The sequence below is a fragment of the Rhizopus delemar genome, genomic scaffold, assembly GCF_000149305.1.
Source record: "Rhizopus delemar RA 99-880 supercont3.16 genomic scaffold, whole genome shotgun sequence".
In the NCBI taxonomy this organism is placed as follows: domain Eukaryota; kingdom Fungi; phylum Mucoromycota; class Mucoromycetes; order Mucorales; family Rhizopodaceae; genus Rhizopus; species Rhizopus delemar.
Window position 1 is genome coordinate 546,901 of NW_027137842.1, and position 24,832 is coordinate 571,732.

A 24,832-nucleotide genomic window follows, 5' to 3' on the forward strand; every position below is an offset into this window, starting at 1 on the left:
GTTTTTATTTTTTATTTTTTCTGCGTATGTCTGTGTATCCTATGTACTGCATACAACATAAAACAATCATCAATACGGCTTTGGCTTTCCAAAAATAACTGTCGGCAGTTTAACATTTACCAAACCATAGATCAAAAGAGCAAAGAGGTTCTTCTATCGTCATTGTTTCAAAAGGCGCTAATAGCTTGCCGAGACTCCCCTTTAGAAAAGGAGTGCAATTAAAATCTTTTTTAAATATACTTTTAATAAAGGATTCTCATAAATGCAACACAAAAAAAGTAACTTGTATTAATACTCTCTCTCTCTCTCTTTACTTTTTTTTTTTTTTTTTTTTTTTTCTTCTTCTTCTCAAGAATGGACAAGAACGTCTTGTTTTCACAAGGTTGAGTTTATAGTAATCACAATAATGATAACTTTATGCAGATAAATACATGTTGGTACTTGGCTACCAATGCCATTGATTAATCCGCTTCATGCCTGCATTGAGGTAATAGTGTCTTTTTCACAAAAAAAAAAAAGTTTTAAGAAGATAAAAAAACGTGTAAATGATTTTTATAAGCCAAGTATATTTTTATAGTTTAGATTCAAATCACATGTGTATGAAAGGTTCTTTAGGAAAAGCTGTCTTTAATGTTTCCATTGTAATTTAGGTTATCTGAAGTAATAATTAACAATCATAGTCAGTCTGTAATGAAAGCTATGTTTCGTTTTAAAATGGTAAGTGGTTTAAAATTAAATAAATTTCAAAAGAGACATGAATCGTAGTAAAAGACTCATAAATCTACTATGAATGAATGTGGTAATAACCCAAACAACTATGAATTAAAGGAAAACAATAGAATTAAAAGATGCCTAATAAAGATTCAAATTAATTCTTAAATACAAAGAGTATTCAATTGAACTGATAGTAAACATGAATAAACAAGTAAACATAAAAATAAATAATAAATAGAAAAAAAAAATAAAAAAAAAGAGGAGAAAAAAGAAGAAAAAAAGAGAGATCGAACTGTGATTGTATATTGCGTGTTTTCAAAAGAATGTAAATAAATTTAGTATAGTTGAAAATGTGCTGTTTTCTTTTTTTAGTGAATCCACTCTTTTATTCTTCTTTCTTCTCTATTGAACTTTTCCCATTTTAAATGTACATAAAAAGTTTCATAGCCATCGGTTTGTTGATCACACTCTCTCAAGCAGCCCTTCAACGATTCGAGTTCAATATTGATTACAGAGCCGTCAACCCCGATTGCCACAAGGAATCCTTCAATGTACCAGCGATCAATGGTCAATTCCCAGGGCCCACCATCTATGCAACTGAGGGCGATGAAATAGAGGTCCTGGTAAGAAATCAGCTAGGAAATGCGAACACAAGTATCCACTATCACGGCATTCGACAGATTGGCTCAACTGAATCGGATGGCGTGCCAGGGGTCACGCAAGAGCCCATCAGGCCCGGCAGGTCCTTTAGACATCGATTTCTCATCACACAGGCAGGCACCTACTTTTACCACGCCCATGTCGGTCTTCAAGACGATTCGGTTCAAGGTGCCTTCATTGTCTATGAATCCCCCAAGGCCGATCCAAGACGACACCACAGGCTAGAGAAGCGGTGCACACATCAAAAAAGGACGTGTCAGTCTCGAACACGAGCCTTACTCGAGGCCGGTCCCTACACTTACAAAAAGGACCTCATCCTACAGCTCAGTGAATGGTGGCATGATGAACTCAGCAGCCGTCAAGATTACTATATGGGCAGCGCCTTCAAATATGATCACGGTGCCGACAGTATCTTGTTCAACGGTCGAACGATTCATGACCCCTTGGTCACAGACGGCACTCGTTGTCTTGGCTACACCACACTGGATGTCGAACCCAATTCAGTATATCGTCTTCGCGTCATTGGTGGCAACACCTTTAGGACCTTGGCACTCGGCATCAAGAACCACAACATGACCTTGATTGAAGTGGATGGTGAATTGATCCATCCCTATCAGACTAGCTTTCTTGAGGTCACACCAGGTCAGCGGTTCTCTGTCTTGCTATACACAGGTAATTATCAGCCAGGGACAACGTTTGCGATCGGCACAAGCTATCTTTGGCGACAGCGAGGTCGAGGTATTACGGAGAATGGGTTTGCTTACATTCGTTATGTCGAACGTCATCCGGACACAAACCATTCTCACCTGTTTAAATCGTTGAGCAAGTGGTATGAGCCCAAAAAGTCAAAAGGACGTTGGGGGAATGATGATCAAACGAGAGGAAGGACAGTGGGTGATGGTTCGGACCATGCTAGAGGAAGTAGAGCAGATAACGCTGCGGAACACAACGGAAGAAAGTGGAACGGGGAAGGCACCGATCACCGTGAGAGAAAGACTTGGGATGACAAGACAAGGAGTGATGCTGATGTTAAAAAAAAGAGTGGATTGAAAAAGAGACAGGGTGTGTGGAATGACAAGGGAGATCATTCGTGGCCAAGGAACAGGGATCATCATCACTTGGATCAAGGGACAAACAAGACGGTGGGACATAGTTATCACTTTGGTGGCCATCAGCAGCATGACGACAATGCCTATGAAGACCTGCCGACGTTTCCCAGAATGGATCAACCTGACTGGATCTGGCACCATCTGACGCCTTTGGCTCTCCGTGATCCGATACTGGACGCGACAAAAGTTCGAACGATCCGACTGCACACCAGCTTGAGACAGATGTCTGATAATACAACACGCTACTTTGTCAACAACCGCACTAACCCCATCAGGCCAGTACCTGCCCTTTATCATTTTAGTCATTTTCATAAGCGCGCCACGGACGAATACGATGATGATTTCTACACCGACCTTCATACCTATCGCATTGAATACAATGAAATCATCGATCTAGTCTTTCAAAACACGAAAAGTAAAGGTGGAGGCTGTATGCTCCATCCATGGCACACACACGGTCACTCTCACTATGTCATTGCCTCAGGCTCTGGTGATTATATTCATGACCTTCATAAAAACATTAGAAATTTTAAAACACCGCTGTACAAAGATACCTCTGTTGCATATCCTTCCTATTCTAATGATCAATCAAATGGATGTGGCTGGACAAAAGTTAGATTTAAAGCTGTAAGTTGTCACATTTTTTTTAAAACAAAAAAAAAAAAGAGTTTCTAACGTGTCTCTGCGTTTTTAGGATAACCCTGGATTTTGGGCTGTTCATTGTCATATTACAACACATATGATGCAAGGAAAAATGATTGTGCTAGAAGAAGCACCTAATTTAATTAGTAAACACAGACTTTACAATCATGAATAAAAATTTTAATATAAACATTCTATTAATCTTCTTCCATCTCGTCCCCTCTTTTTTCTTTTGCTTGTTTTTCAATCGCGTTCAAGAATGCTTCTACACCATACCCAGCAGACGAATCTAAACCCAAGAGTGATAATAAGGGTCCTAATTGACCTGTTTGAAGGGCAACGGTCAATGTTTGAAGTGCCTGACTGAATTGAGGGCTTCGAACGACCTGTCGGACCTCCTCTGCTGATTTCTCGGATTGTTCAGGTAAATAGGGTGTTAGTGATTCACAGATTTGGTCATCATTCAAGAGAGGTGTGAGTGATTGGTTGTTTAATATGTCTGTTAATGCGATCGTTCCTCGTTGTTGTCCACTGAAGTTGGTGAGCATCTGAGCTAGTTGACCATAGTCTGGTTGATCACCCTGTTCGATTCCGGTGGGAACAGCAGGTGTTGGATTGGGTTCTTGTGGCAGAGCAGGATCAGGAGTGGCAGTCGTAGTGGTAGCAGTCGTAGTGGTAGCTGTGGTGGTTGTAACAGGAGTTGGATCTTCAGTTTGTTCTCTTCTTGCCCTTGAGCTTCTTCTATTTTCCTCTGATTGAGGTCGTCTGCTTCTAATCATACGAGTTTAACTCTTGTGGTTATAAACACCTTCATTTATTTTCTGTTCACCTGCTCATATTATTAAGAAACTCCAATATGTTTTCCTCGGTAATGCTAGGATCTATTAAAATGGATAAGTAACACACAGCATGCGGGTGTATTATTATTGCCTTGGTTTTCAACGCCACTTAATAAACGCATGATTTCAGCATGAGAGGTATTTTCATCCAGTTCGGCAGACATATTGATATCATCTTCAGAATCTCCGATTAACTCATTTACTGAATTAGCATATTCTTGATCCTTTCCGTCACTTTTGTTTTGCATCCAGTAAAAGTGCTTTTCATTGGAATTATTAAATTTCAATAAATAGACACGGCCTGTTGTACATTGTGATACTTTGTTAAATGTAGCCTCTCCAGGAAAAATGATAATATCCTATAGTGTATAATGAGCATTTATTGTTATTGGATCAGTGTGGATCTCACATCTTCTATATTTGCTTGAGGACTACGTTCTTTCCAATACAAGTGTAATAACTGATCTTCAGGCTATATATTATATCATTTATAAAGAGTTGAATAATTAAACACGTTGTTTTTTCTCATTACCTGATCCATAAAGATCTTTCTGCATTAAGAGTAGTTTAGTAAAGTCATTGTATCTACAGCTTTTTTCTACTTACCCCTTTCTAAGGTCTGGTTTAACCAGATTTCCTTCCACTATACATTTACCAGCATTAAATTCAACCAAATATCTCTTGGACGATACACTTTGAAATAAACTCATGTTTAAAGTACAAAAGAAAAAGATGACGAATAAAGTTCAAGTCACGGAATAAACGACTTGCTGTGGTTCGCAACATGATTGGCTGAGAAACTACTTGGCTCACCCTCTTTTTCAGAGTGATACATTGTCCTCACAGCAAAGATGTCAATTTGACCATGGGTGTTATGGTGCACCTTAAGGTCTAGTGCAAAGGAAAAAGAGACCAGTTTAGATATCTTTTTTGTGTTTGCTTAGAATATTGCAATACAAATGACAAGCAGTGGGTTATTCAACTTTTTTAGTTGTCCTCTTGACAAACAAGTCAGAAGAATGTGTATTTCTATTTGCTGGTTACCAAAAAAATACTCAAAAGGTGAACAACAAATGTACCATTGGAAAGGCCCCTTTGGCTATTTGTGTTGTTGTGGTTGGGATTAAGTGCACGATACACATTCAAATACAAGTAAAACTTGAATAGAAAAGATGCGTCTCCTCTTTCAGAGCAACAGGTGAAGGTTATCAGTATGTTAGCTCTCGTTTGAAAGGCTGATTTTTCACTCATTTGCTAAATTATGTCAAGGTTCTGAGTATTCCCATTGTCAGTGATGTATATCTGTTAAACATGAATGGGTTCATGTATAATCAACCTAGATCCGTTGACTGTGCACAAGTATTACACAAACATCTATAGCCTTGTCTCTCTTTCTTTTGCAAATAAACAGTCAAATATGAAGACAGCCCTTGCATCGATTCGAAGTAGAAAATAGAATACTAAGCTATCCTACACTTTTAATCTATATCAATATGAAAGAGATGAAGACAGATAAATTGAATAACAAAGTCTTATACCATAGCCTGTCCTTTCTATTTGTCTTGTAACGCATTTTAAGTAAAGGTTCAAATGTCTTGCAGTCTATTAAAAAGATATCTGAACTCAGACGTGAGATACTTTTTTTTTTCCCATCAATAAAAGATCTCTTAAATAGAGCGTAGAGATCCACAAAAGCACTCAAAAGAGTATTTAGATCGATGCAGTGATTGTTTGTCGTTCCTAAATCAATCTCAGTTGGCTCCACTCCGTCTCCTAATGTGATAGATGCTCTCTGAGTCACGCTTTATTCTCATTTTTGTAATGAATAATAAATTTCTCTTTCTTCCCTATATCTTTCTAGGTCGCGCATCGTGGGAAAACTATGGATTATATGAACAAAGCGTAGATCAGAAATCAAAATACCTTCAATTCCACAACTAGAAATTTGGGACACTAATAAGATGCCAGCTTTTCTGGTATCAACTAGGACCAACTCAAATAGTTTAACCTTGTATGATTTACAATCGAAGGCAATTGCATTACTATGCCTAGCTACCATGGACAGACCAAGATCAGATATGGGAAGACTACAGTTTCAAGACATCATCTTCAATTTTGAAAATTCAAATAACTCAATTCCTACAGGTGTCAAGATACATTTTAGAGAACCACAAGAAACTCAAGTTAAGGCTACAAGCCTTAGTCTTCTACAAGGTACTCGTTTATATCTAGTATCTACTCTATACCTGTTTACCTCGAAGAGTAACCATTTGCGAGTCAATCTACCGAATGATCATACTTTATTCTTGGCACACATCGATAAACTGGAACAAGTCGTATCTATTCGTCCCTCAACGATGTCAAGTTGGGTTAAAACTATCATGGAAAGATCAGGAGTAGATACTACCATCTATAAAGCATATTCAATAAGATCAGCTTCAAGTAGTGAACGTAGCTGTGCTCTTCGTTGGCGGCTTGGTTGGCTCCCTGGCGGTAAACCCAAACCCTGCTTGTACCATCCCAATAATGGTTTCATCCGCACCCATTCTATCAAGTATCTCGATATGCATAGACATCTTCAACTACCAATATCTGTCAAAGACCCTATGTCTTTTATTCTGAATAAGCTCCTTCTCAAAAAATTTCGATCTTTCCATAAAACATCTGCTTGGTCTGTTCGCTGGCCCGCTGTCTGTGTTATCCTGCATGAAATGAATGGTCTATTTCATGGGCAAATCCCTCCTCTTGATCCTGGTGTGAAACTGGTGAACTGATTGTTCTCGTAATAATGCCAGTATCTCAATACTGTTTTTGTTTGCTTTAGATTCTTATACTTTTTTTCCCTCTTGTCCCTTGAGAAACTTTTATTACTTTTTATCATTTCAGAACTGACCCGGTCAAGCACAGTACAGTTAGGTTACTATGTGCTCACTGGTCATTTATATAAATAAAATATTATTTAGTTGTACCGCTCTGAATTAAATCCGGTCGTGCCTTGAGACAAAGTGCAATTGATGTTCGGAGTCTAGAAACTTTTTTTTTTTTTTTGAATACACAAGTGCACCATGAACACACTTACGATTAAAGTGACTTTTATTTATATAAAATAAATACCTTTTGTGCAAGAGTCACTTTATGGTTCCTATTAACTTGGACCCTATTAAAATTTCTACACTATATTTTTTAAAATTGACATGAGCTCTGACGATGTTTATGCAGCTATAGCGGAACGATTCAGCAAATTTAAACAGTTTCAAAACGTAGCAAATTAGTATCTTCTTGCTTTGAAAGGCTTTAATCTTGAATATGACGAAGAAACCCACTATGTCAGGTCACTTTCTGGTCATAAAGTTGTCAACCGAGATCGCATCGGGATCATCTTCGTCTCATTGCAGATGGCTTCTTGTAATCATCAACCTACGATAAAAAAACTTTTTGCTGCCGTTTCAGAATGCGTCGAAGCGTATTTTTTAGTATTATTAAAGTCATTTAACTTAAGGATTACCGCTTTCTTCAGTATAAGCACAAGACTACTAGCAAAGCTAGATTTTTACCTTACCAGAAAATGGCAGCTGCCACCCACCAGATAGCTTATGAATACGGATATCACTCTATGCACTTCAAAACCTATGATTACTCTGTCAACTGCATAAATGAATATTTTCGTATGTCAGAAAATTCAGCGATGTAGTTGAAGTTGTTTTGCAATGTTTATCATAGTAAAGTTCAGCTTTATTTAAACTAAAAATGCAATCATCCATCAGCTTATTGCATTCTTAATGTATAGAGAAGTCAACTGAATGCATTCTGAGATGATATATAAGCGAGAAAGTTGAAGATCCATTATTAAGATGATTTACATATAGCATTACACCAAAGATAATAGTGTAACGCAGTGCAGCAAACTTTGGCAGCCTTTGACTTTTCTCTATCTAACTGGTTCAAATCCAGAAAAATATAAACAAATACATGTGCATAATAAATATCACTCAGAGTAAATTTCTTTGTTTTTCTTTTATTTTACTTAACATCAAGAACAAGAATTCCCTTGAAGCATATGCACTTCATTGTAATCCCTTTTATTTTATCTTTTTATTTTACTTTACTCAAAACAGTTTGATCTACTTAACAAGATCTTGTGGTCACTTATTACAAGCGAACTTATATTCAATCTATTACTATTTTGGGAACCAGACACTATCCAAAACCTTGGTCTCAAGTCAAGAACCCTTTATAACAAGCCTACTCTATACTATAAAAACCTTATAAACTTCAACTTCACAATAGGTCTGCTAATTCCTATTAACTTTAATACCTTTTGGCGAAATTTTAAGACCTATTAACTTTAATAGGGCTGCTAATAGGGTCTGTTGGGTGACAACTTTTTGATTTCGGGGTATTAAAATTAATTTAATAGGGACTGTTGGGTTTGCTCTTAAAAGCTGTGAATCAATTGGTAAGGTATGGCATATTATTTCAGCTATTTATGCAGGTTGCTAATATTTCTGGTTATCTAAAACAGAATGTCCATAAAAATCATGTCAACAAGCACTTCTGGGACCATGAGATCCAACATTTTTCACAGATAAATTCGAATGAAATGCTAATCGAGGTAAAATCTCTACTAAAATATAATGTACTTCTCTTTCCGTTTTTATTTTATTTATTCTCTACTAATAGAAAGAGCTTGAAGTACTAGAAAAAATGACTGCTATAGCTGCTTTACGTTCGTACAACCAAAAATCAAAAGCAAGTAGCAGTACTACTCCAACTGAAGAAGAAAGCCGTAGCAGTATCACTCAGTCTGAAGAAGAAAGTAGTGGCAGCAGCATTCATATCAATGAGAATAGAAGTAGTGTAAGTATAATAGATATCCATTTTTATGTTTATGGCACCATTTGGAAGCTTCTTGATAAAAAATTTTGTTCTAACTTCCAAATAGTATGCACCAAAAAGAAAGCAAGAAGAAGATAAAGAAATCACAACAGTAAGTATCTCCCAAGCTATTTATATGTTTTGATTAAGGCTTTGGTGATGTGTTGCACTAATAAACACTGTTATTTAGACACCAACAAAGCGGCCAAACCAGCAACAGACCCTAAGTGAAAAGTTTAGAGTTTATAAGCAGAAGGTCATGCACGATGCTGCTAGAGGGGCTGATTTCAGCCTGGAAACAAATGTATCAGAGCTTATATAAATATGTTGATGATTCATTTGTTTGTTGATAATACATAACCAACTCTCTTTATAGTGCTTTATCCAATATCATGCTCCTTACACCTTCTCAATTTAGCAGATACATACGTGATCATTTTAATGACGAAGTTCTGAATGAATGGCACAAGAGCATCTTGAGTACTCTGATTGTTGATGTAGAAAAAGAAGCTCGAGATATTTTCAGCTCTCTTGATGATGTAATTTATGTATGCATATGAACGATAAAACGTTCTTGTTATAGCCACTAATAAACTCGTTAACAAACAATAGAATCTGCAAAAAAGGAGGATCAAGGCACGCGATGCTGTTCAAAAGTTGGTCGCCATGAGCGTCGGAAAAGAGGATTATGAAGCACAGGTTTTAATTGGTTTAGCAAACTTGTAAATTCATGTTGTATTATTGTTATATATTAGTTGTATGATACTAATATTTGCGATCATTTAGGATACAAAAACTTACATCCCAAAATCTCTTGTCCACCACAACTATTCGTGAAACAGAATTGTGGAGCAGTGGATTTGATCCCATTCTCACAATATTGTTCTCCGATCCTGACCGTGACATATTGCTTAGATGGTTACTTGGAGTGTCTGGGTAGAGATCCTCAGTCATTTTTTTCCTGCCACTAGCATTACTCCCACGGTGCTGTACAAGCTCCTGAGCCTTCACCAACCTCTACTTGCACATGTTGACTGCCTCCAACTATTTACTGTCCTTGGAATCACTCAATGGATAATTTAGAAAGGATACTGGAACCTCGTATTCCACCAGAAACCGTTTAACCCACACACTATCGTCATAGACACTCTTCTACATATTACTATTTCAATGAAATCCCATCCCCTTCTCAGTATCTAGATGATCATTTATTGATCTCATCCCTGATCTTATTTAACTTCTGTCCATCCACGTTCCACCTCTCCGCGATGTGTAACTATAATAATTTCTTTAAATTCACCCAATAAAAGAACTATTTACAAAAAAAAAAAAATTAGATTGTTACTATTTTCTTTTTGCATGATTTTATTAAAACAGGCGCTAATATGTGTAACATGTAGGACTAACATTGTGCCTGAAGGAGATTGTGCCAGTGAGACAATTCGCGTACAGCCTGATGCAATGATCTGTGAAATCGATCAGCTTAGTTGGGGTTGCACAATTGGTTATGGTGAAGCCAAAATAGCAGAGCCAAAACCGAATATTGCAGGTTTAGCCAACGATTTCTTGAGATTAGCGTTCGTGACTGCCAAGACTGTTGGAGGATCCAAAACACGTTCTATTCTTGCTTTCCAGATCCATGGTAAATGACATAAATCCCGGTTATTGTGTTGTGTGACCTACTATTTTTTATACTAAGTTTTTAATCTATCTCTTTATAAGGATATAATCTTAAAGTTTATATCACTCAAAAAATGCCAGATAGCTCATTTTACACATGGTAGAATTATTTGAAATCACGTTCCCAAAGTCAATTCAAGAAGTTGATGTGTTTACAAACAAAAAAAAACATTGAATCATTGATTTTCTTATATAAAGTATTTTGGACGAGATGTTGTGTGACAAAACAAGATGAAGCTGAACTGAAAGAACCTGAATCCTCGAGCTTTGATATATCGACTATTCAAGTTATCAAGGATGGATCCATGGATCGTTCGCGGGAATGCCCACTTAAATACCAAAGTAAGTATATCATATCGTCAAGTTTAATTGTAAACTGTTTTAACGACGTCAACACAAGTACCTCTCAACAGCCAAACTCTATTTTTCTTTTGTCAAATTTTTATTTTTTATTTGTAAAAATAGTTTTAACAGGTGAGATACATTTATTTCGATTAATATATGTTATTATAAAGCACTATAAAGTATATAACAATATATAGCATTGTACATGTTTTATTTCTAAAGATTACTTTTACATTTGATTAAATGATTGACTAATCAAAAAGTCGAATATATTATACGGGACCTATTAAAGAGAGCTGTTCTTTTGTGTGGTACGATTTCTTATATATTTCAAATATAGAAAGTAAAATCGAAGTAGCAATCTTAGAAAAAATAGGCCCTTACTTCAACAAAATAACCCAAAGAGAACTCAAGATTATATCAAGGCTAGATACAGCCTTTTCGCCATGCTGCTTGACATTGAGCGAAAATTCCACTACAGTAATTTTGAGAATTTCCAAAAAAAAAAAAGTTTTTTTTTTCTTTGTCTAGGCTATACGTTTGTATATTCTCTTTTTTTAAAAGACAGCTTAACTAGCATTTTATTTTACGGTGTTTTTCAGCAGCAAATATCAGGATTTGGAGAGCATTTATACCAGCAAGCAAGTTTTATCTGACCAATTGTACTAGTTCAGTTGAATGCCAACATAATTCAAAGCGTCAGAGAAAATTGATTGATCTATTTTAGTTCTTTAGAGTAAGATATATTTGATCTGTATTTTGGTATTTTATTTATTTTTAATACCTCTTGCTAGCAACTAATCAGCGAATCATTTCTAGCCATTGATAAGCTACAAGGATCACATATTGAAAATATGAAGGAAAAGGCTAGGAAGTTGGAGGGGCTCGAAGAAGTAACAATTTTGTGACAACTTCAAAATAGAAACCTTAAACAAATTGCCACAGATTTACATCATATTCAAATCAATAGTTCACCAATTTGTGTTATTCCAAAACGAAAAAGTAAAATTCTGAAAATGATAATCATTTGCTAACAAACGGCCAACCATTTCCAGTCAATGTCATTTACTTTGGATAATTGCCAAGTATTTTTTTCAAAACGGATATAATTTACCAGCTGCACTTTACATTACGCTTCCTCTTGAATTGCATTTGGCTAGCCCTGTTATGAAGCCTACTTTGACTTTTGCCTTATTGCCGATTGCCGAGAAGGGGCCAAGAATCATTGGAACAGCTCTTGGGTTAGTTTGTATCTTGCCCTTTCAAGCTTTTCCGTCTTCATTAAAAGCGCACCACTCACTGTGACGTGTGACCTTTTTCTTTTTACATATTATTCATTTAACTGATAAATCAAATATCCTACAAAAAAAAATGTATCTTGCCCTAATTCTCAACTCTTTCTATGGGCTTGTTAGTTATAGAGTGGTAGGTTCTCTGAACAGATTGTGGTATATCACGCAAAATTAATGAGATAAAATTAAGTATTTTTATTAAATAAAAATGAACTGAAGAAAACTCTGCTAAATACAATAATGTAATCCTTTTCATAATTTTTCTTGATTCCTAAATTTATGATAACGCTATTATTCTAATAGGTTGAAGGTCTAATCCAAACCCAAATTATAACTGCTTTTTAATATTGGTTGTTCTACTCCTCTTGGAATTGACTGATCCAATATTATTATGATCCGATCCTAAGATCGGATAGTAGTACCCTGATCAACTTCTAATATAATGGTACCCGATTATAGTTGACAAGGGTTGTTACTACAATATAACTGGTTATACGCACTTTTAATTAATTATACTGTTTGACCAACAGAACTTTTATTTTATGATCTTATCAACATTATTCTTATTCAGAATAAGGTTGATTTCGCGATCTTCCCAAGAAATATCATTTTATTTTAATCGTGTTTTTGGGTTTGTAAAACGTGTATCTTGTTTTATCCATACATTGTTTCCATTATATACTACTGTCATATAATGTTTAATGATTGTTCAACATATATATTAATAAATAAAGTAATGCGTTTTAATGATAATGTAGTTCTGTGTTCTATATTAGTTAGCTAGGTTAATATAGAAACATATTCATAGAAATATCTCTTCTTTTGTTACTAATATTGATCGGGAGTTTTATTTTTATCATGTCCAATCTGTTTTAATTATGATCTTTTTCTCATAAAAGATCTTCGTTATTATTTTCTGGTCAAACTAAGTGGTATTTTAATAAGGAAGTTTCCTTGTGTATTTAAGTATCACAATAATAATATGTTATTATATTATTATTGTCAAAAAGGATGTTTATTTATTACATTTGATTATTAAGTATCCTCAAATACAACACAGATATCGACTTTTTTTTTATGCATACAGTAGTCCCTCGTTAATTTCAACTCTCTTTAATTTCAAGACTGTGAGGACATTTTTTCTTCAAAAATAGCAGCGAACTTTCACGAACCTCGATAATATCTCGGTAATATCCTTGCATAAATAATGTTTATCACATTGCGTACTGGGTTTCCCACTATCCTTGGGACAAATTTTTAGGTATTTTTGGGACACTTTTTGAATTTTTTTTTTAAAAAAGACCACCATTTTACTAGGCACATTCTGGCCAAAAATTATCAAATTAAGTCCCAAAAATAGTGGGAAACCCAGTATATTCAATTAATTTTTAGTCTAAGAAATTATCCACTCGAGCCAATTTGCATAGAATTATCCCAGCAAAGGTAGATGACGACTACTGCCAATTATGCAAGCTACCAGAAACAGAGCAACATATGCTCTTTACTTGTATTCAAAAACAAGACTTGTGGAATGTAGCCTTCAAGAAATACTTGTCAAATCCTAAAGATCCCAACTGCAGTTCAATATTCGAGGACTTATCCACGCTTAGATTATCCAAGTATTACATCTTACACTATCATGACAAGTTTACAATCTATGATTTTTTTGCTACAGTCATTCGGTTCATTTGGAAAGTCCACTGGCAACAATTCTTTGAACAGACTCCTGTCGTGGATGAGATTGTCCTCAATCAGATCCAGAAGGAGCTATTGAAACTATCTGCTTACAACTCTCTATGCTAATATCTTTTGTATTTTCGCGACAAGTCACTGTTTAATACACTTGTATCGCTCTTAATCCTTATACTCTTTGATGAGTTTTAATAAACATTAAAATTTTCATTCATAAAAAAAAAAAAAAAAAAAAAAAAATAGGTCTTTAACCTCAGTGACTTTATGAATGGCAGCGTTGTCCATAAAAAGATAACACCCTTTCATATCGAATTGATCCAAAGTGTCCATGACACCGATCAAAAACTCTATAAAATGCTCACTACGAGTACCTATCATAGCATTTGCTTCAACCACTTCAGCCTTGTCATCTTCTCTTTTTCTTTTCTTGTTACTATTCGTTTTCTTCTGAACAGCCTTTGGCTTACGAAGGGTAAGATCAATCACTCCCTTTTCACAAATAGCGCCAATTATCGATACTGTAATGCCTCTGTTTGCAGGTATTACTGCTTTAGCAGGCATTCCCCTCTTGGATCTACCAAAGTTTCTACGAATATGCATAAAAACCTGCCTCATCAATGAAAACCCGGATTTTATGCCAATTCATGTTTTTATCACTTTTCCACTCAAGAACCCTGTCTCTACGTATTTGGAGGTTACCAAGAGTATTTCTTGAAGATACAATTGCTTCTAGTTTCTTAAGCGTTAAAGAAGCATGTAAGACGAGATGTCTGTGAAAGCCTGATAATGTGATTGATTGAATTTCGCTAAAAGCCTCAAGTAGTGCATCTCTTGCCTTCCAGAGTACAGCCTGTGGGTTCTTGTTATAAAACATGCATAGGAAGTTGGTGTGATGGGGCTGAAGTTTTCTTCCCAACTTACTCGTTGCTTGCTATCACTTGGCAAGCGTTTTTCATCATCTTCCTTATAAGTTTTTACATAGTTTTGAGCTGTTCGCTCAACAATTCCAACAATTGCACCTGCTTTTCTTGCAAAAAGCCCTTCTTCAATAACAAGATCAAGAAGCTCCTGTACTTGTTCAGGTGAGTAGGTTCTATACGCTCCTCGAGTTTTTTTTTATACAATTTTTTTTCTAGATTGCTTCAAGTCATTCTGAATTTCCACAATAATTGGTTGCTCTTCTGCTTTTGGATGGTGCTCATTCTCCAAGGTCTGACGATATACCTGGTAGCTCTTTAAATCCAAAAGCTTTTGACTGCCGGTTCAGGCACATTCTAATCTTCATTTGGTCCTTTCCAGTAATGCCATTCTAATTCAGCTGTTTGGTACAAGTCATTTATATTCTTAACTTCCATTGGCTCATAATCTGGAATCTCGTCAAAAACATTAAAACAATGCATATACTCTTCTGGTACACCGTAAATAGACATTTTGTAGTGAAGTAAAGCAAAAATTGAAAAAGCCACCATCCGCAAAATGAATTTTTTTTTAAAATTTGAAAGATTATTTATTTATAAAGTCCATTTGAGCGCGGGGTATTTATTACATCTGTTCGCCCGGAATAATTCAATATGAGGTAAAGTAATATGAGGCTAAACAAAATGAAATTTATTACCCGCTAAATAAAAATCATTGTCCGCAAAATAAAAAAAGTCATCCGCAAATTTACAGTCAAAAACCAATAGGTGTAAAAAAAGTAAGGATTAAAAGACGTAAGGTACAAGGATATAAGGTACTCGTTCACAATATCTTTCCCAATCCTTACCATACTTTTTAGCGCATCTTTCCATATCTCTAGAGGCACGGTGAGTCAAGACAATGACGAAAAAGGTGAAATAAAAGTAAGGCAAATAAGATCCAAAGCCAGTAACCAATCCCCAAGAGAGAGATTGAATCAGGTCAGCAGTGTAGTGAGGCTTACGAACAACACCCCACCAACCAGAGGTTAACAAGAGATTACCATGTTCGGTCTTAATGTAGCTAGGATTCTTAATGTGACCCCAAGGCAATTGAGGGAAAGCATTACGGGTCATGAGGGATCCATTTTGTTCCATACGGAAACGGTTCTTTTGTGAGTTACCGGTATCAAAGATATAATAAGCAAAGAGAAAGATAATGAATAAACCGATTGTGACGGGCAAAGAGTGTTGGATGACGATACCTGTAGCCATCTGAGACTTTAAAAGGTAAATAGGAGCGTAACCATAAGTAAAGGGCACACCGGCCATATTCCAAAAGATGAGCATGAAACCTAAGATTTTTCATTTAAGAAAAAAAACGTCATGATCATCACCACTTACCATCCTTTTCATAAAAGATATCCCAAGAGGCAGGAATACATTCTTCACCCTTTTGAAGGGCATTGCAGTATAACCAGTGGGCAAGGACCATGAAGGCAATAGGGGCACTAACAGATCCACTCAATTCATACTGCTTAATGGCACAAGAAACTGAAGTATAAAAGAGCACAGGCCAAGGAACACGCGACATAGCCCACATCTTGAGGTTTAAATGACCAATACGGGGATTCAAGATGCTACCCATAAAAAAGTCGTAGATGAGGTTGCCTGACATACGATATTGATTTCCAGTGATGAAACCGCTCAAAAAGACAAGGGTGGGACATGGTAAAACCCCAAATGATGGCAACCGTCATGATGCTACCAAAATTATCAATGATTGCTGTCAAACGGAAAACATCAGTGACGTGAAGTACGGCAGAGAGAAACAAAGTAAGGTACCATGAAGACAGACCATTACAGAGATACTTGAGCTATACCAAAACGTTCAATTAAGATTTTTTTAGTATTCTTTTTTCTTATACTTACCGTGTTTCCTTTCAATGAAGGAAGAGGAAGACCCTGGACGACAGGTCCAGGCATAAAATAAGCACAGATGGCAGAATAGACTACAAAACCCATATAAATCTTGATGGCAACAGGAGTAGGAGCAGCACCCGCTTTCACTTTGGTGATAATGAGAGATACAAATTCGACAAGACCTTCTTTGGTGTATGAGGTAGGTGTGATTAACGTGCCTTGATAATATTCGAGGCAAAAACCAGAAATAATACATGAGACAAGGGAATCCTAAAATCATGCCAAGGGCACCCAAAGGTCCACCAAATTCATACACGATTTCTTTATCCAATTGCTCATCTAGTTTGGTAGTTTTGTTTTTAAATAATTGCACTCCATTTTTATTGGCTTCAGATTTGATGCCTGCCATTGTTGTATAGATAAAAAAAGAAGTGTTGAAGAAAAAAAAAGTTTTTTCATGCAGTTTTTTAAATAAGCTGCAATAGATGTGACACAAATGATCGGATAAAATATATTAGCCATTTTTAAAAAAAAATTGTGTTCAAAAGAGGAAAAATCATCTTTCTTGTTCCTTTCTATTCCTCATTCTTCGTGGAAACATACAAAATGGCAGATCAATTTGAATGTGTGAGCAATGCTCTCTATCACTTGTACTTTTTTCAATTCATACGCGTTCTCGGCACCAGTGGCCGATTTGAGCGGGTCACTCGACAGACACTTCGGTATTTTAAAATAGTGGTGTCAACTCCAATTTTTTCTGCAAGAATAGGGACCAAAGGGATGGAAAAAAGCATGGATCAAGACACGCGTAATTGAGATGAGAAGAAAATGATTATAAAAAGGTCCTTGGCTATATAAAATCATGTCAAAGTAAACGCTGGCTTTGATACAGAGTACAAGAATAAGAAAAAAATACAGTCACCCCAAACTAATTATGGGACAAAGAAATTTATTGAGGAAAATTTATACTCGTAACAAAATAAACTTGTCTTTTTCTTATCCATCAACAAATTAAGAAAACATGTCAGTTCAATTCTCCAAAGACTGCACCTGACCTTTAATTATATCTGAAGATGAAACAAAAGAAAGTAAAACATGGAGGTTTTTTTATCTTCTTAGAACACATCATACGATTAGAGAGATTGCAGAACTTGTTGGCTTGAACAAGTCCACTGTACAAAATATAAAAGCCAGAATTGATGATTATGGTAGCCCTTTACCTCACAGACAAATTGGGCGACCATTGAAAATAAATGAAAGAACTGAAAGGCATTTGAAGAAGATAATTAGAGAGGATCCTTTTGCCTTATTTAAAGAAATAAATGTGGAATTAACAAAGCTGGATGTTTTTGTTAGCATAGAAACCCTTCGATCGTATATGGATCGACTTGACTTCAAATCGTACATAGCAGCTCACAAGGCTAGATTGACTGCAAGACATTGCAAAAATAGGCTTCGCTGGGCGAAGGAACACCTCAATTGGACCGAAGACCAATGGAGAAGCGTTATTTGGTCTGATGAGTCGCGCTTTTGTGTAGAATGCAGTAAACGCGGAAAAAGAGTGCTCAGGAAGGAAGAAGAGCGTTATGATGAAAGAAATATAATACCCACAGTCAAGTGGGGTGGAGGTGGTGCTATGGTTTGGGGATGTTTTTGGGGAGGAGGTTTCGGATCTTTAGAAATTATTGATACCAGTTCCGTAGACCAAGAAACATATATCAATATTTTGGCCAATAAGTTCCATCCTTGGTTTACAAATGTCACGTTGCATCAGGAGAGAGATTTTACCTTCCAAGAGGATGGTGCTTCCTGTCATACAGGTGGTTATGCTCGATGGTGGAAGGAGACCCACCAAATCAGGGTTTTGAGTACTGGCCTGCTCAAAGCCCTGATTTGAACCCCATTGAGCATGTTTGGGATGCTCTTGAAAGGCGAATTGAAAGAAAAAGATCGCCGATCAAAAACTTGGAGCAATTGAAGGTGGCTCTACGAGAAGAGTCGGAAAGAATGGATGATGAGTTTGCGGACCGATTAGTTCGAAGCATGAAGAGACGGTGTGAAGCAGTTATCAAAACTAAAGGCGGCGCAACAGAATACTGAGAATCATTTTATGAATATATTTTTAAAATAAACATGTGAATCTTTCTTTTCTCAAAACTTGAAACCCCAAGCTTAAGTATACACGTATTAATTGGTCTTGAGCTTGCATGCCATATTTTGCTCTGCTTGATATCATGGATCTTAATGAAGATCTAAAAGGGAATTATTTAGCGATCGATAACTGTACTATACATAAATCAAAACTGATAACGAGAAAAATTGAAAGTCGTGGCTATAGGCTGATATATCTGCCCAATTGAACAGTTTTGGGCAGTCTTAAAAGGAAAATTGAAACGCCACAAACTATTGCCTGAAGAAAAATGTCTGGTAGAATTGTTGATGATGTAATGACATACCGACTGAAATTCTATACAACTTTACTGGCTAAACGACAGATCATTCAATATTATAACAAAACCCCATTCTAAACGTTCTGAAGTCAAATAATACATATCATTTTTAGGTAAATTTGATTTAAGTTATTGTGACATTTCTCTTATTTCAAAAGGGCAAGATTTCTAGACATAAAGGGACGACCATTTTTGTTTAAACGTTATATTTTATTAAAGGTCCAATTGAGCGCTAAAAAATAAAACAAATATGTGTCCGCCCGGACCAGATCAATCCGTTTGGAGGTGTGATGTTTAGGAAAAAAACTCTTCGGGTTCAAGGGTAAAAAATGAGAAAGGAAAGTAGGATGCATAGAGAGACATACGAAGTTAGGTGAATTGTTTCAGCCATTCAATTAGTTTTTGGCTATGAGGTGTCTTGCACGGGATGATTGTATAGTGTTGTAGTTGATCTAATTCATGGAGGATAGAACATATAACGGGCCATCGACAGGTCCAGGACAGAGCAATACTAGAGGGAACAAATGTGCGTATCGGAAGCATATTCAAAAGGAAAGATATAGGGTCAGCTATTGTTTCAGGCATACAGAGACGGCGATGCATATTTAGGCAGCTGATGGCATGACGTCTTGACAGGTTGTTGTTGGGATGGTAAGGGCAGGGTTTGGGAGCACCACCTGGCAACCAACCAAGGCGCCATCGTATACATCGACTTCTTTCTTCATGCGTCATTGGTAGCCACAAGATAGGGTCGAGAGTAATTGTTGGTCGGCAGCTGGAGACATTTAATTTTCTCAAAGTGACAAAATTTACCGTTCTCACTGTAAGTGTGTTCAGACTCTTTTTCGCTTCCCCAACACTTTTGATAATTTTTTTTCCTTTTAAGGAAATAATTCATCATGTCCACTCACCTTCAAACAATTCAATGATTACAAAATGAACTCGCAATCGCTAATGCCAAGATACACCAGTTGCAACAGGAAAACGCTTCTTTGCGGAAGCAAGTATCCTCTGAACACACACCAACTGCAAACTCCAGCCCTCCTTCTGAATCCACTCCCCCCTCCTCCAAACGACCACGCTCCCCCAGCAATGATGCTGCTCCTCCCACAACCAAGGTATCTAAGCTTCCGAATCCCAAACCCAAACACAGTTTAGCTGCCATTGCTCGACAGTTTTACTCTCCTACTGCTCCTTCCAGCTTCACGTTTATCCACGTTCCCATTCACCGTCGCCTCCCCATCCATCAACTTCGTGCTAACCTTCGTGACTTGCACATTAACACACGCCGCATTCTGGATATTCAATATTCAGATCGAAATGTGGTAAGCTTCCTTATCCATACCGGTTTCGAACCTGAGCTGCGTTTTCAGCTGTACAAACACAAAATCACTATTCGTGACGACTTTGACCCTCTGAGCCCCACCATCATTCGTGATCCTACGCTTCTCAATGAATCCATTGAGAGAAAAACTAAACTTGCTCGACATGTGTTCCTCCAACGACTTGGTTCTGCTTTCCGCCGTCTCAAGGCTCCTCTTTACAACGCTGTCACTAACTACTTTCTCTAATCTGGGCTCATAGACCTCAATTTCTTGGAGTCTTTTGATCTCGCTCCCCCTTACAGTCACCACAACCCTCTCCTAGACCAGATCTAGAGTTCTTTTATACCTCTTCCCTTCCCTTTCCTTTTTCCTTTTTTACTATCAAAAAGGTTTTTAGCACTCTTATCCTCTCTTCGATCTGACCCGGGCAATTCAATCCCAGAAGTGATTATGTGCTCAATTGGGTTATTTAAATTTAAAAAATAAAAATATTCTTTAATCGTAAGTGTGTTCATGGAAATTCCCTCTCTTGGAACCAAGTTGGTGAACTGGCTCAGCAAGACCTAACCTAGTATCCTATCATACTTTTCCTTTCTCCTCTTCCCTTCTCTGTCTTTTTTCCTTTTTGCCTATCAAAAAGGTTTTTAGCTCTTTACACATTTCTTGATCTAGCCTGGGCAATTCAATCACAAAAGTGATTATGTGCTCACGTGGATTTTAATTATTTTATTTTATATAAAAAGTACATACACTTTTTTTCCCTCTTGTCCCTTGAGAAACTTTTATTACTTTTTATCATTTCAGAACTGACCCGGTCAAGCACAGTACAGTTAGGTTACTATGTGCTCACTGGTCATTTATATAAATAAAATATTATTTAGTTGTACCGCTCTGAATTAAATCCGGTCGTGCCTTGAGACAAAGTGCAATTGATGTTCGGAGTCTAGAAACCCTTTTTTTTTTTTGAATACACAAGTGCACCATGAACACACTTACATACAAAAGCACTTTAAGTTTCCCACGGGTAGTAAATAAAGATAGCAAGCCTTTTTTTGTTTTTTTTTTATTTTCTTTCTTTTCTGTTTACTTTTTCATTCCATCTTACAGATAAACAATCAAGAACAAGTAAAGAAAGAAATGTACTTTAGATCACTCAAGCCTGTTTCTCTTGCTTTTATCTCCAAACGATCAAGGCCTCTTTTTCCCACGGTTCACACTCGTCTTGCTCGACCCTTCCATGCGTCTTACCGCCAAGAGGCAGTAAAATCATTTCTATTAGCTGATATTGGAGAAGGCATCACGGAATGTGAAGTGATTCAATGGTAAGCATACGACTGTTTGGTTTGATGTGATTCTTTAACTTGATAAAAGGTTTGTAGAACCAGGATCAGAAGTCAACGAGTTTGATAAAATCTGTGAAGTTCAATCGGATAAAGCTTCTGTTGAAATCTCTTCACGCTTTTCAGGCAAGGTTCTCAAGTTACATCATAACCTTCATGATATTGCCAAAGTCGGTTCACCCTTGGTGGATATTGACACGCCTGAGGAAGATGAAGAGCAGCTACCAGAGACCAAAGTGCCATCAGAGCAAGTCAAGGAGACCAAGGTGATAAAGGTGGAGGATCAGGATACGGCCAAGTTAAGCGAGGAGTCCATATTGGCAACACCTGCTGTTCGACGTGTAGCCAGAGAGAAAAACATAGATCTGTCAAAGGTGATTGGTACAGGGAAAGATGGCAGGATATTAAAAGACGATGTCTTTGCTTATGCCGACAGCACACAACCAGGTAAGAATAGAAAGAAAGAGAAATGAGGCTGGTGAGATACCGGATGCTAAGAGAGAGAGATGTGTATAGGAAATGTGAAGCAGCAGGCCGCGTCGATTGATCTAAAGGAGGGCGGACGTGCTGAGGCTTTGAACATGATTCAAAAGGCCATGTTCAAATCCATGACCCAATCCCTTGGTATTCCACAATTTGGTTACAAGGACGATATCGAACTAGATGCCACGACGAAATATCGAGCGGCTCTCAACAAGCACATTGCTGCCCATCCCGATCTTTACTCATTCAAAAAGATGACGTATCTTCCGATCTTTATCAAATGTCTTTCTGTCGCCTTGACGCGCTATCCGATCCTGAATGCCAAACTAGAGGGCGACATCAGTGACCTGAACGCGATCAGGGTTCTTTATCGCCCATCCCACAATATCGGTATCGCCATGGACACGCCTCAGGGCCTCATTGTACCCAACGTGAAGGATGTGCAGACAAAGACAATCTTTGAGATCGCCTCAGACATTCACCGCCTGCAGGAACTGGCCAAGGCCAATGCGCTTTCTGTGGCCGATATGAAAGGAGGCACGATCACCCTGTCCAACATTGGCACTATCGGTGGCACCTACACAAGCCCGGTCATCATCTCTTCCGAGCTGGCGATCGTTGCCCTCGGTCGAATCCAAAAGCTGCCGAGATTTGATGAACAGGACCGTGTGGTGGCCAAACATGTCATGCCCGTCAGTTGGTCTGCCGATCATCGTATTATTGATGGAGCTACCATGGCTAGGTTTGGTAATTACTGGAAAAACTTGATTGAAAATCCAGCTCTTTTGGCAAGTGAACTTCGATAGAAACTAAAATGAATAAAAAAATTCCCCTTCTTTCAATGACTCGGGAGTCATGATTCTTTCTTACATCATCACTGGAACACAAACGGGCAAAGTCCTTTGTTTGTTTATCAGCCGATCGTATGTGTGTACGCGTAAAAGAGGAGATGGTGTGTTTTAATAAATAATATATTTACAAGTGCAAAAAAAAAAGAAGAAAAGAAAAGAGTTTGTTGCTGATAGACAAGCTTTCTTTTCTACCAAAAGAATGTCCACAAGTAACTTAGGATGACTTTGTATCACCTTCTTTGTGTCTTTTGAAGAACAGGTCTGGTGTCGAAATGGCTTTTTTGAGCAACTTTGCATCAGGTCGATGAACAGAGAGCCTGTGTCGTAAAGATATTTTCTTGGGTTGCTTTTGAATCACTTGCATCTGCGGTGCCAAAAGATGTTCAAATTGTGGGAAATGGATGTTTTGATCGATCGAACTGTGAAATATGTTGGAGTGCAGTAAATTTCGAGATTCTTCAAACTCTAATGTCCCTTCGTCTATTCCCGTCCTGTCCTTTATCGAGTCTTTTTTATGCTTTTTTGATTCATCTTGGATTGGTTCAATCTTTGGTTCATTTATTGGTTCAGTTTTATGTTCACTCTTGGATTTTGATGTAAAAAGAGAAACAATATACTTTTTAAACTGCATTTTTTTTTTAAAAAAAAAGAAAAGAAAAAGAGAAAAACAGTAGCACATGTATTTTTTTTTTTCTTTCTTATTTTACACACTAAAGCAACCAGAGAAAAATTTAGCGTCAATTAAAGATGAGTTTGTATTGGTCATGGATACATTGTCATACAAGCTTTTGTTCTGTTCAAATGATGAAACTTGCCTTATCATTTTACAATTATTTTTTCTCAAAGATATTCATTCATCATTTGAGTCTGTGATGTTTGTATACACTTGTTATTCCAACAGTCAATAACACGCTCATGTGTAACTCATTTAAATCGAAACAATGGTTGAAATTAAACAGGTAACATTATAAATATATTAACAAATGACTGCTTCCTATCCTAAGCTCACCTTTCATCTTTATTGTTTAAATCCAAAAAAAAAAAATCAGTTCATAAAGTCATAAACGTCAATATCAATTTTATATTAAATACACATCTTTACACTATCGAACAAGTGTCATGACACTATTGAAAGAAATAAAAGGCAATTTGAAATCAGAGCAAGTATACAACAATAACCATGGCTTGATACAATCAAGAGTTTGTGCTTTTTACAATCAATATACACGTGTCCATGCTTCTTTGACGGTGTTAGTCGGCGATTAAATATTGAATGGTGTATCCCCTGAATCTTTGATCACTTTACTATGCATTACTTTCAGCGTCAATAAAAACAAACCAAGGACACCTTCGACCATGAAAAATGACTGTTTATCAAAAAGATATAAATTAAGCTTACAAGCAGCTCTTTATAATCAATTCCTTTTTCACTTGTAAAATAGATTCAATTTGTCTATAAAGAAAACATGTACAGTCCAACTGATTGAATTAGATTGCTACTCAAGAGATAAACCGCACTCTTTTATAACAACTCTAACCACCCTGTCGACAGCCTCAGCTTTTGACTCATTGTTTATGCCCTCTCACGCTGTGCTCACTTGATTCAATCCCGATTGGTTTACCACTTTGTCCAATTAAAAAATTTTATTGTACAGAAAGCAAGAGAAAATAATGAAAAGAGAAAGAAAAGAGAGAAAGAAAGAGAAGAGTAGGATG

The 24,832-nt window shown here is 36.9% G+C and overlaps 11 protein-coding genes across 11 annotated transcripts; 7 read left to right on the plus strand and 4 right to left on the minus strand.

The window, feature by feature from the left end:
- Positions 1–1,139: 1,139 nt before the first annotated feature.
- Positions 1,140–3,300, plus strand: RO3G_15489 (uncharacterized protein; the record flags this gene model as incomplete). The annotated part of the gene is made up of 2 exons (XM_067670073.1): positions 1,140–3,110; positions 3,178–3,300. 2 exons carry the CDS (start codon positions 1,140–1,142, stop codon positions 3,298–3,300), a joined length of 2,094 nt encoding a protein of 697 aa, XP_067526174.1.
- Positions 3,301–3,999: 699 nt separating this feature from the next.
- On the minus strand, positions 4,000–4,674 carry RO3G_15490 (uncharacterized protein; the record flags this gene model as incomplete). Its single annotated transcript, XM_067670074.1, has 4 exons — positions 4,000–4,323; positions 4,374–4,436; positions 4,497–4,515; positions 4,571–4,674. 4 exons carry the CDS (start codon positions 4,672–4,674, stop codon positions 4,000–4,002), a joined length of 510 nt encoding a protein of 169 aa, XP_067526175.1.
- Positions 4,675–6,021: 1,347 nt separating this feature from the next.
- RO3G_15491 (uncharacterized protein) lies at positions 6,022–6,738 on the plus strand (the record flags this gene model as incomplete). The annotated part of the gene is made up of 1 exon (XM_067670075.1): positions 6,022–6,738. The coding sequence occupies one exon, from the start codon at positions 6,022–6,024 to the stop codon at positions 6,736–6,738; it is 717 nt and encodes a 238-aa protein (XP_067526176.1).
- Positions 6,739–8,668: 1,930 nt separating this feature from the next.
- On the plus strand, positions 8,669–9,565 carry RO3G_15492 (uncharacterized protein; the record flags this gene model as incomplete). The annotated part of the gene is made up of 5 exons (XM_067670076.1): positions 8,669–8,821; positions 8,907–8,951; positions 9,030–9,073; positions 9,216–9,378; positions 9,452–9,565. 5 exons carry the CDS (start codon positions 8,669–8,671, stop codon positions 9,563–9,565), a joined length of 519 nt encoding a protein of 172 aa, XP_067526177.1.
- Positions 9,566–10,300: 735 nt separating this feature from the next.
- Positions 10,301–10,489, plus strand: RO3G_15493 (uncharacterized protein; the record flags this gene model as incomplete). Its single annotated transcript, XM_067670077.1, has 1 exon — positions 10,301–10,489. One exon carries the CDS (start codon positions 10,301–10,303, stop codon positions 10,487–10,489), a length of 189 nt encoding a protein of 62 aa, XP_067526178.1.
- A 3,178-nt stretch (positions 10,490–13,667) lies between these two features.
- On the minus strand, positions 13,668–15,278 carry RO3G_15494 (uncharacterized protein; the record flags this gene model as incomplete). Its single annotated transcript, XM_067670078.1, has 6 exons — positions 13,668–13,761; positions 13,790–13,923; positions 14,101–14,377; positions 14,439–14,707; positions 14,770–14,941; positions 15,253–15,278. 6 exons carry the CDS (start codon positions 15,276–15,278, stop codon positions 13,668–13,670), a joined length of 972 nt encoding a protein of 323 aa, XP_067526179.1.
- Positions 15,279–15,551: 273 nt separating this feature from the next.
- RO3G_15495 (uncharacterized protein) lies at positions 15,552–16,422 on the minus strand (the record flags this gene model as incomplete). The annotated part of the gene is made up of 2 exons (XM_067670079.1): positions 15,552–16,099; positions 16,149–16,422. The coding sequence occupies 2 exons, from the start codon at positions 16,420–16,422 to the stop codon at positions 15,552–15,554; spliced, it is 822 nt and encodes a 273-aa protein (XP_067526180.1).
- A 1,623-nt stretch (positions 16,423–18,045) lies between these two features.
- RO3G_15496 (uncharacterized protein) lies at positions 18,046–18,564 on the plus strand (the record flags this gene model as incomplete). Its single annotated transcript, XM_067670080.1, has 1 exon — positions 18,046–18,564. The coding sequence occupies one exon, from the start codon at positions 18,046–18,048 to the stop codon at positions 18,562–18,564; it is 519 nt and encodes a 172-aa protein (XP_067526181.1).
- A 1,276-nt stretch (positions 18,565–19,840) lies between these two features.
- RO3G_15497 (uncharacterized protein) lies at positions 19,841–20,688 on the plus strand (the record flags this gene model as incomplete). The annotated part of the gene is made up of 3 exons (XM_067670081.1): positions 19,841–19,851; positions 19,918–19,940; positions 20,123–20,688. 3 exons carry the CDS (start codon positions 19,841–19,843, stop codon positions 20,686–20,688), a joined length of 600 nt encoding a protein of 199 aa, XP_067526182.1.
- Positions 20,689–21,579: 891 nt separating this feature from the next.
- Positions 21,580–23,071, plus strand: RO3G_15498 (uncharacterized protein; the record flags this gene model as incomplete). Its single annotated transcript, XM_067670082.1, has 3 exons — positions 21,580–21,764; positions 21,814–22,229; positions 22,299–23,071. 3 exons carry the CDS (start codon positions 21,580–21,582, stop codon positions 23,069–23,071), a joined length of 1,374 nt encoding a protein of 457 aa, XP_067526183.1.
- Positions 23,072–23,330: 259 nt separating this feature from the next.
- On the minus strand, positions 23,331–23,747 carry RO3G_15499 (uncharacterized protein; the record flags this gene model as incomplete). Its single annotated transcript, XM_067670083.1, has 1 exon — positions 23,331–23,747. The coding sequence occupies one exon, from the start codon at positions 23,745–23,747 to the stop codon at positions 23,331–23,333; it is 417 nt and encodes a 138-aa protein (XP_067526184.1).
- Between the last annotated feature and the right edge of the window lie 1,085 nt (positions 23,748–24,832).